We start from the raw sequence: 14,979 nt of genomic DNA, 5'->3' as shown, positions 1-14,979 counted from the left end.
AAATACATACTTTTCCGGGACTTTTTTTCCACTCAACAGGGCATTGTGTTTTTTTTTTTTTTTTTTTTTATGTGCATGTCTGTTCGCAGAGGCCCCAGACCTGAAGCAGGAGGAGCGCCTGCAGGAGTTGGAGAGCTGCTCGGGGGTTGGTAGCACCTCAGATGACACAGAAGTCAGAGAGGTCAGCTCCAGACCCAGCACACCAGGCCTCAGCGTTGTCTCAGGTATTAATCTATCTAGAATTTCTTGATCTTTGTCTCTCTCTATCTTGCTCTGTTTTGCAGCCATTATGTCTGACATATTATTTCTTTTTTTATTTTGGGCATTTTTCTCTGTATTCTACCTTTCTTCTGAACTATTTTTGTCAGTTTTAAAATGTTAGAGTTTTTGCTGTCAATTACTGTGCAAGGTTAAAGATGAACTAAAGTAAAGTGCCTCTCTCTTTGATTCTGTGTAGAGGAGTCATATTGCTGAGACTGCTTGTTAACCAGGGTAGTAGGGTCTGTGTGCGTTCTTCACTAGGACACAGGGGTTAATGCCGGTTGTCTTTGCTGTGGGCTCAGGTGGACAGGCTATGTTGACATGCATGAAGTAGTATCCCAGATTAAGAAGCCAGCGGTGACGCCCATGGCTCAGCTCGCAGGAAAACGTCCCAGGGGAACTAGCCGATGGATAGTCTGTGTCCGATGATCACTCTTATCTGTGTCTTCCCCCTGACCCATGGGAGCTTACGCTACCAATTTAGAGGTCCCAGTGGGTTTCCATCTGAGAGAGACCATACTGCATAGTCTAGAAAAAAATGCATCCTTAGGTGTTTTACTCTGAGCCATAATAAAAGCTTTGAGAACAGATAGCATGCAGGTTCTCTTTCTTGACTTCTTCCAAGCTGTGGCATCTCACTGTAGAGGTGATATAGAGTTGCTTTTGTCCTGAATGTCAACACAGTGTGTTTTGTGCTGCAGGTATCAGCGCAACCTCAGAAGACATTCCCAACAAGATCGAAGACCTGCGGTCAGAGTGCAGCTCAGACTTTGGAGGGAAGGACTCTGTGACCAGTCCAGATGGGGAGGAGGCAGGCCACGGTAGGAGAGTGTCACCTCCCCACTAGGCTAGCGAAGCCATCATTCCACTGTCTTCCTGGTCAAAAACAGCAGCAGCTAAAGCTATCAATCCTTGTCATATACACAGCTGCCACCAACATCTAACTGAATCAATTGTGTTACTCGGTCATTGTGCTGGACATTTTCAATTTTTTACTCAAAGTTGTAATGGAAGATTGAAGAATATTTGTTTTTGAGCATGGGGAGTTTGTCATAAAACAGGGCAGTTTGAAAATCAGGCTGTTATCATTAACATTTCATTACAAACCAAGTATTTTAACTAATGTACATTTGTCTAAATACAGAGAATTCTCTCATGTTGTTACAGGAGCGCACCATCTGACATCTCCGCCCTCGCAGGCCGACTCCTTACTGGCCATGTTCGATCCCCTCTCCTCTGGCGAAGGTAATTTGCACTCCCAGAATGCTCAAGAGCCAATCAGAGCTGGAAATGAGTGTCATTAAGCCTTGCCCTAATGTTGTGGGCTCACAGAACAGCTTGAGTTCTGAGAAATGAACCGAAAGAGCGTCTGTGCCCCTCACCCAGGCCCTACCCCAATTACTGGACACAACATTATTATAAGTGAAATGTGTAGGAATGTGATTTCACTTCACCCATTCAGTATTGCACATTTTCATTTGAATTCTTTACTCTTTCTTCTGTGCGTTTTGTAAAGCGTGACTGTTCAGTGCAACTACAAGCAGGGATGTTGAGAGAGGAATGGTAGTGTCTGTGGCAAGGTGAAGGGATGACAGGTTGAGAGACCTCACCCCAGGCTCTTTGGCACTGTCCCCTCGTCCCACTGTGATCATGGCACGAGGTTGCCATTGGAATCTTTTCAGGAGAGAGAGTCTACCCTTGGAACAGGTGGCCTACCTACACCTAGGGCTTATCTCCCACTAACAGCTCTCTCTAGCACTCTCTCCCACTTTCTTAGCGTTCTGCTGTTTTTTATATTGTCTGTCGACAGTTCTCTCCATTTATAAACAGGTGAGATGTGGTGTTACAGAACCATATTCACAGTCTTAAGTACCTCTTAGTGAATCTTCTGAACAATGCAGTCATACATTAATGAGTAGTTTAAGTGGCCAAATGATACCAATTACTCACTCTGATCTTCACCTGATAGGAATATTGCTCCATGCAAGTTGTTGGGAAATATTCTAATTTCTTTTTTATGGTCTGGTAAGCGACTACTCAGCACACAGGGATGTTCAAACATTGTGCTCTAGGTCACTGTCCAAATTCATCAGTCTTTCAATTTCAGTCATTATATTTGCTCCGTCCTGTGTTTTTATTTTCTCCAGGCTCCTCCACTGGAACCATAGTGAGGCCTAAAGTGCACTATGCCAGACCCCCTCACCCTCCCCCCGACCCTCCCATCCCCGAAGCCTGTGCCCTGGGGCAGGAGCCCCGCCACTCTCTCTTCACTCCCCACTGCTTGGCACAGGCTGAGCTGGAGCACACCAAGCAGCGCCACTCCTTCCCTGACAGGCTGGTCCGTAGCCGTAGCTCTGACATCGTGTGCCCCGGCCGCAGGCCCACAAGCGACCCTGGCCTTAACCGGCGGGCAGCGGTTGAAGAGCGTGACCCTGCTGGAGCCTTCGCCTTAGGGCCATCCTCATCTCCCAGCAAGGACTCCCTGAAAGGAGAGGTAACTTAACTGCAGCAGCACTCCCTGTCCTTACCATAGACAAAACTGTTTTTTTTTCTTAAAACAAATGCCACTTAAAAATCTTCCAAATAAATAAATTGTTTGTTCCTTTGTCTGTGCTATTTCATATGTAGTATGTATGTATGTAGTAAACTAAATACTTATCTCTTAATGTAACTTGGAAATGTCCATGCAAAGGTTGAGGACAGGAAAGACAGTGATGATGAGAAGTCTGATCGCAACAGACCATGGTGGAAGAAACGTTTTGTGTCAGCCATTCCTAAAGGTAAGGAAACAAACCTTGTCCTCCTTTCTATGCTGAAAAATGAACTTTTGTAGATTTCAAAGCGATCTGTGTTTGATTGTATTGTTACTTTCCTGTATGTTTTTTTTTTTTCCTCAAAAAAGTTCTCTTAATCACATCTGACAGGAAATATCACACTTTAAAGAGCAGAGCGAAAACGATTTGTAACGTGAGAAAGAGAATGATGATCCATGTTCTCCAGTCCATTGCTGATGTTCCAGTTGGAAAATGATGTTTCTTGTTGTTGAAAGTTACTCCAGAGACATGTCCAGACCGTTTTCTCTCACGTCTCACTAGCTGCAGATTTATTTAGACTTTTCAAAGCTAATCAGTCATCAGAGGGGCTTTAGCTGGGTAGATAGTACGGCTGTAGCCCTCCCAGCAGTGCTGTCAGCCAGCGGCTAATGGTCATTAGATAGACCTCTCTGTCATCAGCACTGATAGATGACACATCTCTTGTTGCAGTTCAACTCTATAACCATCTCTCATACATCTGTCTGGGAAATAATGAGCTGTGCGCACACAAGATGACTGCTTATTACTCTTTGAGATAATGATGGTCCTCAAGTAAACATTAAACTGGTATTCATAAAATGGAGATGCGTGCACTTGGAAAAGTAGAGGGCTGTGAAGTCTAAACCACCAACCTCCCACCATTGTAGAGTCCATTGTGTTTGTTCTGCTGCTCTGCATGGTGATGCGTAGACAGTCGTCCCACAGAGCGGCAGCCTGTGTGTGAAAGGCCAACCCTGTCTGTTGTGTTCCTCACAGTGCTTTATTGGACGGCTGAGAGTGAAGTCCCAGGTAACGCTTTCATGCTGTCGTCATTGAGCTAGCCTTAGTTGCTGGAGCCAGTGGCTGCGTGCCATGCTGCTTTTTAGACGTGGCCCTTTGTGTTAGATAGAGCTGTGATGTGACATGGTGCAGCCACAGCTGACATCCCCACACTCCTCATCCATGCATTTGTTTTGTCGGCCACCCTTTTTTATGGTATGTTGCCATTCTACTGTATGGAGAACACAGAATATCAATGTAGATACTCCCTCCCCACTTCTCCTGTGTAGGGATCCATCAAATGCTAGAGCTAGTGCCTGTACCAAAAGTCTTATGCTTGTCCTGTCAGCACCTTGGTGTTAATAGGATGAGCCTCACTTGGCTGATTTTAAATCTAGGTCTTGAATTGTTATCAGGTACAGTGGGCCTTTAGTGATATTCTGTTATCAGTCAGTGGTTTTATTCACCATTTCAGCTTTTATTTGCTTTCTCTGCAGTACTGAACTAGACTGTTTTAGTGGTATGATGCCATGCATCTGTCATTGAGATTGTTAGTCTCTCTAAAACCCATGAAAAAGTACCAGAGTTTGATTAACGTGCTTTTTTTGATGGGCTGTGAAGAGGTGACTCATGATCAGGCTCTCATCCAGTGACACTTAACATGGCCTCACTCCTCCAACTCAGTCATTACTTCCCTCTCTTCCACAGCTCCAATAGCAGCCTTTCGGAAAAGGGACAAGCAGGAGAAAGATGATCTGGCCCATGAGCGTGTCCCACAAGGTCTGTCCTGATTTATTGTCGTCATACTTCCGATTTGCTGAGTCAGGGACAAAATGTGGACATGTGCACTGTGGTGGGTTTAATTCAGAGGTGTCATGTCCTGTATGTCGGTAGGTTTGTCAGATGACCCGCTGCCCAGGCAGAACTGTCAAGCCCAGGCAGCTGAAGATATCCTGGATAAGTACAGGAATATCAAGAGGACGAGCCCCAGTGATGGAGCCACAGCTGGAGCTGCCTATGATGCTGCAGGAGGTCAGGATTTTCAGCTAAGACACATTTACATTACACACATGCTTGTATTAGATGAAGTTGAGAAATTTGTATTTTGTTTTTTATGTGTTGACAGATCTGTGTGTTGAGGAGAGTGTGCATGACTCTCCCAGAGATGATGCCTTGCAGAACATTTCTGCGGACGACCTGCCAGACTCGGCCAGCCAAACAGCACAGCAGCATGACTCCAAGTTCTCTTTCAGGTCAGACATTCAAAATCCTGCAGAAAAACCACAAAGCAAGCACCCATGAATATCTTGGACCATCTCACAAAATCTTAGCTTCCCTTGTCTAAGTGTAGCACATTGTTATCACTGAAATAATGACAGTATTTTTTCCCTTGTTTCAGTGATGCCAAGAAGAAGTTGAGATTGGCCTTATGTTCTGCGGACTCAGTGGCATTGCCCATCATGACTCCTGCCACCACAAGAAATGGGCTTCCTGACCACACAGACCCTGAAGGTAGACAAGGCTGTACTATATAAATAACGATCATTCATTTCCCCCCATCTTGAATCTCTTCTGAATCTGCCCTGCATTACTACCTCAAGAGGCACTGCATCCTGTTCTTTGTCTTTTGCTGTACAGTTCAATTTTCATAAAGCTCTTGTTTCTCAAATGACTATTTATGAGACCACTGTTTTATTTATTTATTTATTTATTTTTGCTTTCTGATGATGGAATAGTTTTTGAGCAGTTTCCAAGCAGTTAAAACTGGGACTGCTATGAAGGCTACATTGGTGCACATGGTCATTTTTACCTGAAGGGTATCTCTTCAGTCATATTAATGAATCAGTGGTTTTGTACCTTGTACTGTCTGAGAATGTCTGAGAAAGAATTCGTTTTTTTTGCTCAATAGTGTATCACATTAAACCACCATATGCACAAAAAGTAGATAATTGAACAGCCCTATTTACACACACATTCGTATTACCAAACAGTTTACCACAACATTTGAAGCTGCACAAAATGAGACAGACCTCAATCACTTACCCTTTCTTGCAGCTATTCTGCAAGGTTTCTCCTTCATGTCCTGAAGCAGGACAATAGCAGCAGAATAGGGAGTGACATCCTTTGAAATGGTTAACAGCAAAGCCATAAGACTGCATCTTCATGGCCATCAGTCACATTCTCGTGTGGAGGCGGCAGGCTGATCAGATTACAGCAACCAGCCTCTCCTTTGTGAGCGGCAAGCAGTGTATCTAACATTGTCTCCCTACCGTCCCCTTTCCCAGACAATGAGATCGTCTGCTTCCTGAAGGTCCAGCTAGCAGAGGCCATCAACCTCCAGGATAAGAACCAGATGGCCCAGATCCAGGAGACCACACGCTGTGTTAGCCGCTTCGACGCACGCACCTGCAGGAAGCTGCTGGCTGCCATAGCAGAGGATTACAGGTAACTCTGGGGTCCTGGAGAGAAAATGCAAGCTCACTTAGAGTACTCCATGGGTCTTTCATGATGTTATCTTTTTGTTGTGCAGTACATAATGTTGTTTTTGACAACTGCAGAGATGTAGTGTGCAGTATAACGGCAATAAAAAACAATTTGTGTATTTGTGTGTGCGTGTCGTCCCTGTAGGAAGCGGGCGCCGTACATAGCCTATCTGACCAGGTGTCGTCAAGGCCTGCAGACGTCCCAGGCTCATCTGGAGAGGCTCCTCCAGAGAGTGCTGAGGGACAAGGAGGTGGCCAACCGCTACTTCACCACTGTTTGTGTTCGGCTGCTTCTTGAACACATGGAGGCCAAGATGCTGGAATTCATTAAGGGTATATCCACGTTTAGTTCTGCTGATTGGTCATATTGAAGTTTTTTGCTCTTCAGTTGGCCATGCCCATTAGCTTTCAAAGCACAATGACACTTTCCTGCCTGCCATTTCCATCTTTTTGCTCCTTTTTGTTATAGTATACAGTGTCTGTTATGTGTTTTTCACTCATCAAACACAGGCAACCGGGTGATGACAACCACACAACATATGCAGATCCAAACATAAAAGCAGTCCATTCCCAAACCATTAACAGTAACACAACAGCAGATGTTTCAAAGACCAGGGAAACCTGTGTGCTGTTGACTTTCTATAGCTCATGGTTTCCCTCTTTGTGTAATCAAAGAATGGTATCCTTTCCATAGTGTACACCTCATGCATTCACTTTACACATAGACCTCAAGGTACAATATTCAGCAGATACTCTGTTGGATTATTATTGCATAAAAAATTAACTCAAATGTTTTGCCACCCAGATCAAAGTTGTCATCATTTGTCCTTTAAAGGGAAATGTTTGAATCATCATCCAAACTAAACCGAAGTACTGGGGCAGGCTGTGAAAAACAGGGTGTTTTTCAAGATGAATATCAAAAATTTGCTTTGACAACTTTCCCTCAGCAGTTTTCATTATGAGTGCAAGGCTGCACACTGTCACTTCCAACCTCACCATCAACACTTAACCTTTAAATACTTTCAGATGTTAAGATGTGTGTAATGTGCTGATGTTTGCCATGTCTTTCCTCTGTTTCCATTCCAGCGTTCCAGGGGTGCACAGCAGCCGATGACAAGACGGCCGCAGTGGAGGATTTTCTGCGCTACTTGTACGGTGCCATGGCCCGTGATGCCATCTGGCAGTATGCTAGCGAAGACCAGCTGCAGGACGCCCAGATGGCTATTGAGCGCAGTGTTATGAACCGCATCTTCAAACTGGCCTTCTACCCCAACCAGGACGGGGATATTCTCAGAGACCAGTGAGTAGCTGGGATGACTCCAGTGCCACACAGGCTGCTTGCCTCAACAGGCACTGGTCCAGTTTTCTCTGCAAAATTATCTTACTGGGAATTATGTTGTTACAGTGGAATTACTTTTCTCTCCTCCGTACCTGCATTTCATGGCAGAAGGCTTATGAATTAAAATAATATCTTTAATAATAGTCTAATAAAGTACAACTATGTCTCTGTCTTCTGTGTGTGCAGCTAAATTGTAACATGAATTGTGAATTTGGAGTAGGACCTTTTGCTTGGCTTATTAATGTACACCAGGTTGTGTCATTGTGTTTCATCTGTTGTCTTCAGTCTCTCCAACTCTTGAAAAAAACGTTGACATTGCTTTGGTGCAACAGAAATTACGATTCATGTGCTTTAAACACATTGCATCTTGGGCACAGTCAGGTTAACTATTTTAATAATTTGGTCACATATGTTGTTGCAACATATGTGATATGGTACTGGACATAATCTGGGTTAGGGTTACTTTGTGTTGTCACACAAAGTAATTTTTTTTCCTCTCCTTGCAGACTTTTCCATGAACATATCCAGCGGCTCTCAAAAGTTGTAACGGCCAATCATAAAGCTCTTCAAATCCCAGAGGTATCAGCTTGCTGACATTCACCGATCTGTTTATCAGATGTATGATATGAGCATGTGTAGAGAAGGGAGAAATATCCAGGTAGGTCCACAAAGTCTTGAGAAGTGTGTGAGTGTTGTGACTTTTATGGTTGCAGGTTTACCTGAAGGAGGCTCCCTGGCCCTCTGCACAGTCTGAGATCAGGACCATCAACGCCTACAAGACACCTCGAGACAAAGTTCAGTGCATACTGCGCATGTGTTCCACCATCATGAACCTCCTGAGTCTGGCCAATGAAGACTCTGTGCCTGGAGCAGATGACTTTGTCCCTGTGCTAGTCTTTGTGCTCATAAGGGTGAGCCTTGGCCACTATTTCATTCATCCACATTATGCTGGCATTACACCCATTTCTTAACTGTATTTTTAAACAGATTTTTCAATTTTAATGGTTTTGTGCCTTTTTCATATTGGTTATTAATTGACTCCTTGATGACTAAAGGTTGAGGATAATGATGAGTTAGAATATTGTTCACCTAAATAATTGAATTGTGATTGTGAGGTCCCATAAAGACTGATGTCTGATAACCTGTGCGGACATATTTTACATATTTACATATTTATGGTCGTAATCTGTATGGCATTGCGTGAGGTTCTTTCAACGGCTAATGTGGGCCCATCCCCACTTCTCCTCCCCTCCAGGCAAACCCGCCCTGCCTGCTGTCCACCGTTCAGTACATCAATAATTTCTACGCCAGCCGGCTGAGTGGGGAGGAGTGCTATTGGTGGATGCAGTTCACCGCGGCGGTGGAATTCATTAAGACCATCGACGATCGCAAGTGAAGCAGAACAGCCACCTGTATGGGCAGACTGCGGGGGAAGGAGCCGGGAGACTGGGAGACGTCCCAACCAACTGCTCCCTCTGCACAGCTCAGAAAACCTGGCCCTCAGCCTGCTCTCTATTTGTATAGCTTGTACATAGCCAGAGACGTTGAAAGATTACAAAGTATATATGATTACTGTATGTATGTGGACAAATCCAGGTTTTGGCCATGGCGGAAAAAGGCCTTGGGAATTAATGGCAAGATGTTAAGTTCAGCTGATTTGGATTTTTTCCTTTTATCTCTTTGTCTTTTCATTCATGGTGACGTTTTGGCATCTGTATTAGGAATTTTATATCCAAGGTTATCGTAATAACATTAAATCAACACAAAAGATAATCTGATGAAAAGGGACCACGCTTCCTTGATGTGATCACTGATTTTCTTTTCTCCTGGAATCGGTTTTCCAATTGAGAGGGAAGGGCTTCCAAGTTAAATTACGCGATCTAATGTTCATTAAATGCATTGTAACCTGGGGATTTACAGTGATGCTTACTGAGTTGGTGACTCGTGTATGTTGAGATCAATTCATAAAAAAGCATCCCACTCATGTTAGTACATCAAACAGTAGGGCAGCTTATTTTCATGAAATGTTGGTCATTCACTCTATCCTACTTCCAAATACGTCTGTCAGTGACAATTCGAACATGAGGGCCCACATATTTAAACAAAATAAAATGTATTTATTTCTGTAATTCTATTTAATGCTTTGTTTATCTTGCTTTTAAGAATGAAAGTGCATATCACGCCCATTTAAGATGTCTGAAGCAAGTATTGAAATTGGAATACACTTGCTAGAAAGGCTTCAACATGGAAGGCACCTTAGCAAGGAGTAGCCCACAGGTGGCGAAGCTGGGCGATTGCCGCAGTTAAGATACAGGGTCATAACTGAGTAGCTCATGCACAGTTGGAGTAGCGATGGTGTTTTGGGAAATAATTGAAAATAGTGCCTTTGAGGTGGGGCGCTCTGTACAGGTAGTTATTTTTGTTTTTGTTTTTTTTTTTCCAAGTTTCCCTCTTGAGTTTTCCATTTGTGTTTTTAACCCAGCATAGATGGGACATTATCCACCCACGCCGCCCCCCTAATCTCTAATGGGCCAACGACGTCTCACTGAGAAACCTTTGTCTAACCCTTGCTGCAGGAAGATGAGCATCACCATATTAGATTGTGATGGCTCGGTCCCTTTAATGCACTTGTGTACTGGGTTCGAACAATATCCCCTTTGATACTCTAGATCCTACCTCAGAGTTGAAACCAATGAGCCTGATATCTCGGTCTGCACATAGTAACTGTCTTACATTGGTTGACAACGGAGTACTGGATCATATTTTGCACTGGTCAAAGGTTTGCTGTAGATTGAACACCTTTTCATAGTAATACAACGGGGCATGTTAAGAAAGAAGGCTAGATATTGACCTGCTGTGATGCTTGTTATGGTCGAGTCATTCTTAAATAACACAAGCCTTTGTTAGTGAACAAAGACATTTTAGGGTTAGTTTTCTGATCGTATTACTGAGATACTACATGTGTCAGTATGGGCAGACTAGTGAACTATTGGATTAGCTCTCTACCTCCTCATAAGTTCAAGAAAGGGACTCATGTTTATGTGCACTTATTTTTCGTTACTTTGTTTTTCAAATTTGGCGTGCTGTGATATCCCAGTGTCATAGTATCCTTCCAAATATTAAACAAGCATGTCTGTATTTATCCAGAATTACTAAAACTCTTTTCTCTTGAAATCCTCTGCTTCTTTTTTGTGTGCACATGTGCCACATGTATCATAGTTTAAATAATCTTACTTTTCACAGTAAATGACCTGACAGCACAATACACAGTAGGATAGTAGGATAAAAGAGAAATAATCAACACTATTGACCCGTTACTGACTTGCAGTGTATGATAAGTGGTCAGTGTAGTCCATGAGCAAGGTTTGTCTAGTGAGTGTGTGAGAAGATGGTATAGTGAGTGCGATTGGATGACCCTCTGCCTCCTCTTGCATGATGTCATTGGTCTGTACATTCTCAATCATGATAAACAGTACAATAGGATTAGTATCTGCCTCAGGCCAGTAATTGAAACTGCAAGAGGATGCCAAGCTTTCTTTCTTGTGTCCATGATACTTGCATATCAAAGCTCAACGATTTATTTTGCACAAAACAAAATGTCTTCTGAAGATTTGACATGCAGCAGTACGTCTCAAAATGTCACGACCTCTGGCTTTGACAAATAGAGTCATAAACATATTGTAATTGAGATATTGTAATTATTTGGGTAGTGAAGCTAAGGACCTGACTGTTAACTCTTTGTCTATTCAAGGTGATAAACACTGACATTTACAGACATTGTTACATCTGCAAAATGTTTTTGTTGTATCACTCTACGATTATATATATATACATATATATGCACCTGGTTTGTTGAGGTACCTTATGTATGTGCAGTATACAGTATACTTCCCTACGGATTCTGTGTAATCAATTTGAAGAGAAAACCATGCACTGGAAAATCAAGTTGCAGGTTGCATCTATACTAATTATGTTTATGTGATGTCACTTTAATTAGAAATACATACAGACCAAATCTGATGAAATTATTTGGACCTGGCTTGTTTCAATGTTTCCTCATGATAGCTGGCCACAGCTATTAATGACCCGAGTGAAGTACTGTTCATAACAGCGAGTTATCCGTACACAGGAGAGCACTTTGAGGTGAAGGTCAACTACATGGCAGTGATAGCAGCTGTAACTTGGCATTGATTGTATGCAAACCACTGGGCAGATGTTATTACAGCGGCGAATAAGAGCAGACGGAGTAAAGACATCTGTCCTTTTAAAGCTTTACAATCCTGCTCTGCATCCCTGTACAACAGACTCGAGAGGCTGAGCAGACAAGAATGAGTTTTCCATCTATCTCATGTCTGATTTTACATTGACTTGTAAGCTTGCACAATTATGACATGCGGGGAAAGCCGATTTGTCTTTACTGTGATTAATGCATTATGTAATTCTTAATTCTAAAAACAATAAAAGAAGCAGAAGTTTTTTTTTCTTCCTGTGCTCTCTGCATGTCTTGTGTGCGTGCGTGCGTGCAAGTGCGCGTTCAGATGCGTTATGTATATGAATTCACTAAGTGGGGGAGAGAATGTCATTCCTGCTGTACAGGTGCAATAGTGTTTTATTATTATTATTATTATGCCGTGGCTTCTTGGACAGTTGAAGGTATATCTGGTCGACAGTTCACACAATAGACTGGATGTTAGGAAAATTTATGCGTGGAATATAATTGTTAGTGGGGGCAGTGGAGCAGCATCAGCCCCATCTACCAGCCACAAATAGCAACCTCTCAGCAAACATTTAATTACTGCTGACAAGTGTACGGTGGATTGTAATTGGAGATATCCCCTCATCTGAAATCCCTCCGTACTTCACCGATTGCCTTCTCTAATAGTCATCTTTTTTCATAAACTTCTTCGTGGGGTGCTCCATATCCCCTGATGATATCTCACAAATGTTAATTTAAATTCAAATTTTTTTTTTCCTGTGTGAAGTTAATTAGTTGCATAAGCCAATGGCTAGATTGGCCAAATTTGGTGATTGGGTCTTTTTTTTTTCTTTTTTTTTTTTTTTTTTTCTTTGACTTGATGGCATTTAGTTGATTGGAGATACACAGAGAGGGGCTTGTTTGGTGTAACCTCTCAGATGGAGACGCACCTACTGTTGCTGAGGTGAATCCCGCAAGAGATGTGATTTTCCATGCAATTCAAGATCAGTGCAGCAATGTTGGTTTTATTGGCGTCGACGGCAGATGGACCGAGTGGAGAAGACAGGGTCCGGGCTGCTCTGACTCATCCGTGTTTCATATTGATGTCATACTGTTGCATGAAGATATAAACAGGCCTGGGGTCTCACCCAGATGGTTGTGGAATAACAGATGATCAGTCCAGCGGGGCTTGTGCATGACTTCACACACTGGTCTGGTACTTCCTGACTCTGGGGGAACAGTAGAGCAGGGCCTCCCCCTCTTCCCAACTGTAGCCTCCACCAGCAGCACTCCAAATCATGGGTTTAAATTACCGCCTGTAAATTCCCATCAGGCTGACTTAGGCCTTGTTTAAAAAAAATATAATACAGGTAACATGTAATGGTGGGTTTTAAAGAGAGCTAATATTTCAAATCGTATCCAATAAAGTAAATACAATAAAATCACACAGCTCCCATTGGCTGCAAAGGCTGGTTTATATCATTAAGAGTTTGCGGATTTGGCAGATTCTACACTGAAATTGCTATTCTTGCCTTTAAAAATAACCACAGAAATGCGATGGTTAAAATGTAAGAGAATGCAATACAATATCATAAAACTGCATGGAAGATTATTATACCATTAAGTGTAATTAGGTCACGAAAGCACCACTGAGTAAGTAGGCTATCCTAAGCCCCCACTATCAGAATATCACGTGGACTTTTTTTTTTTAGGTTGGGGTGCGTGCATTTCTCTGGACAAGCCGTTCTTAAAGGCAGAGGCGGCTCTTATGGTCACTCCAACAACATCACACTGAACTCTGCTGCCTGGGATTGCCACGCTGCACAAAGCTCCACCATCAGCATCACTGCTGTTGACATCTTGAATTAAACCCTATCAGACTGTACACTGTGTGTGTGTGTGTGTGTGTGTGTGTGTGTGTGTGTGTGTGTGAGTGAGAGAGAGAGAGAGAGAGAGCGCTTGTACTTGTTGTTCCTTCAGGTTCCTGCAGATGGCAGACGCACCATTCCCCACGACGGTCTCCAGATCTGATCTCAGAGCGGCTCAGACAAAGAACACCGTGGGGCATGACGACTTGACATTTAAAGCCAGTGGGACTTGCAGGCTGTGGAGTAGGATCTGTTGTATTTATAGTAGAATTCATAAAATAAAAAGATATAACAACAACAACAACAACAAAAGTGATTGTGGGTCCGACAACAACAATAATAACAAACAGTGTTAATAATAATAATAACAATAATAACATATAAAACACATGCTGCAGATGAGATAACATGACCTAATGTTATCAAAATGAATAACTGTAATTGCAGTGTTTTAAAAATGCACAGGCTCCTCATTTAACTGTCACACAATTCTCTGTTTAGCCTATAAGATTTTTTTCTTAAGTCAAAAGGTCCTTGACACCATGCAGCAGGTATAGGCCTAGGTGTTTTGCATGAGGTCAGTGTCACTGAAAGAAATTTAGAAAAGAAAGCATACACCCTACCCCCATCCTAACACTCTCTCTCTCTCTCTCTCTCCCTCCCTCTCTCTCTCTCTCTCTCTCTCTCTCTCTCTCTCGATGTGACTGTACTGAAAGGCAGAAGTCCACTTCCAGCAGTCTGCAGCTGACGGTGAGAAATCTTCACTAAGGAGAAAACAAACAACACAAGGCAGCAGCACGTCAATTAAATTAAAGTTGGGGGGTGGGGGGTAGGGGGGTGTCTTAAATGAACAAAATGTCAAATACACATATTAAAACTTAAATGAAATAGCCGCAAGGATGCTGGGAGACGAGGAGATTAAAACTCAGAGGGATACCAAGTCTCTGTGCCCTGAGGTGGTGATACTGTAAGAGACGCAAATAGTCAAACTGAGCTCTGTTCTCTACAATGATTTCTGCCCAAACTGCAGAGAGGAAGGAAACATGATGGAGATTTGTCTCTAGCTCTGGTGTTAAATAACTCACAATGTCTGCTATTAAGGAAAAATATTAAATCAATGAAATAAAAAAAAAAAAAAAATATTCATGATGGAAGATTATGGTTAAAAAAAAAAACATCAAAAACCTGTGAAGGACAATAATATATTTTATTTTATTTTTAACTAAATATTACAGATTCATACAAAAAAAAAAAAAAAAAA

The 14,979-nt window shown here is 42.6% G+C and overlaps 1 protein-coding gene across 4 annotated transcripts in view; it reads left to right on the top strand.

The window, feature by feature from the left end:
• gapvd1 (GTPase activating protein and VPS9 domains 1) overlaps nt 1–12,132 on the top strand; it is a 35,235-nt gene extending 23,103 nt beyond the window's left edge. The window contains exons 14-29 of one of the 4 annotated variants that reach the window (XM_030059590.1): nt 90–224; nt 963–1,082; nt 1,429–1,506; nt 2,409–2,755; nt 2,954–3,041; nt 3,831–3,863; nt 4,542–4,613; nt 4,728–4,865; nt 4,960–5,086; nt 5,233–5,345; nt 6,119–6,278; nt 6,462–6,649; nt 7,403–7,616; nt 8,162–8,234; nt 8,369–8,566; nt 8,911–12,132. In XM_030059590.1, the coding sequence (XP_029915450.1) occupies nt 90–224; nt 963–1,082; nt 1,429–1,506; nt 2,409–2,755; nt 2,954–3,041; nt 3,831–3,863; nt 4,542–4,613; nt 4,728–4,865; nt 4,960–5,086; nt 5,233–5,345; nt 6,119–6,278; nt 6,462–6,649; nt 7,403–7,616; nt 8,162–8,234; nt 8,369–8,566; nt 8,911–9,051 (2,225 nt within the window). In that variant the 3' untranslated portion in view covers nt 9,052–12,132. Of the gene's footprint in view, nt 1–89; nt 225–962; nt 1,083–1,428; nt 1,507–2,408; nt 2,756–2,953; nt 3,042–3,830; nt 3,864–4,541; nt 4,614–4,727; nt 4,866–4,959; nt 5,087–5,232; nt 5,349–6,118; nt 6,279–6,461; nt 6,650–7,402; nt 7,617–8,161; nt 8,235–8,368; nt 8,567–8,910 lie in introns of all 4 variants that reach the window. The other 3 variants (XM_030059588.1, XM_030059592.1, XM_030059589.1) reach the window with 3 other exon arrangements.
• The last annotated feature ends 2,847 nt before the right edge of the window (nt 12,133–14,979 follow it).

This window comes from Myripristis murdjan, chromosome 9 (assembly GCF_902150065.1).
Source record: "Myripristis murdjan chromosome 9, fMyrMur1.1, whole genome shotgun sequence".
In the NCBI taxonomy this organism is placed as follows: Eukaryota; Metazoa; Chordata; class Actinopteri; order Holocentriformes; family Holocentridae; genus Myripristis; species Myripristis murdjan.
The sequence above is the reverse complement of the archived record's forward strand: the minus strand, read 5'-3'. Positions and strand labels throughout refer to the sequence as shown.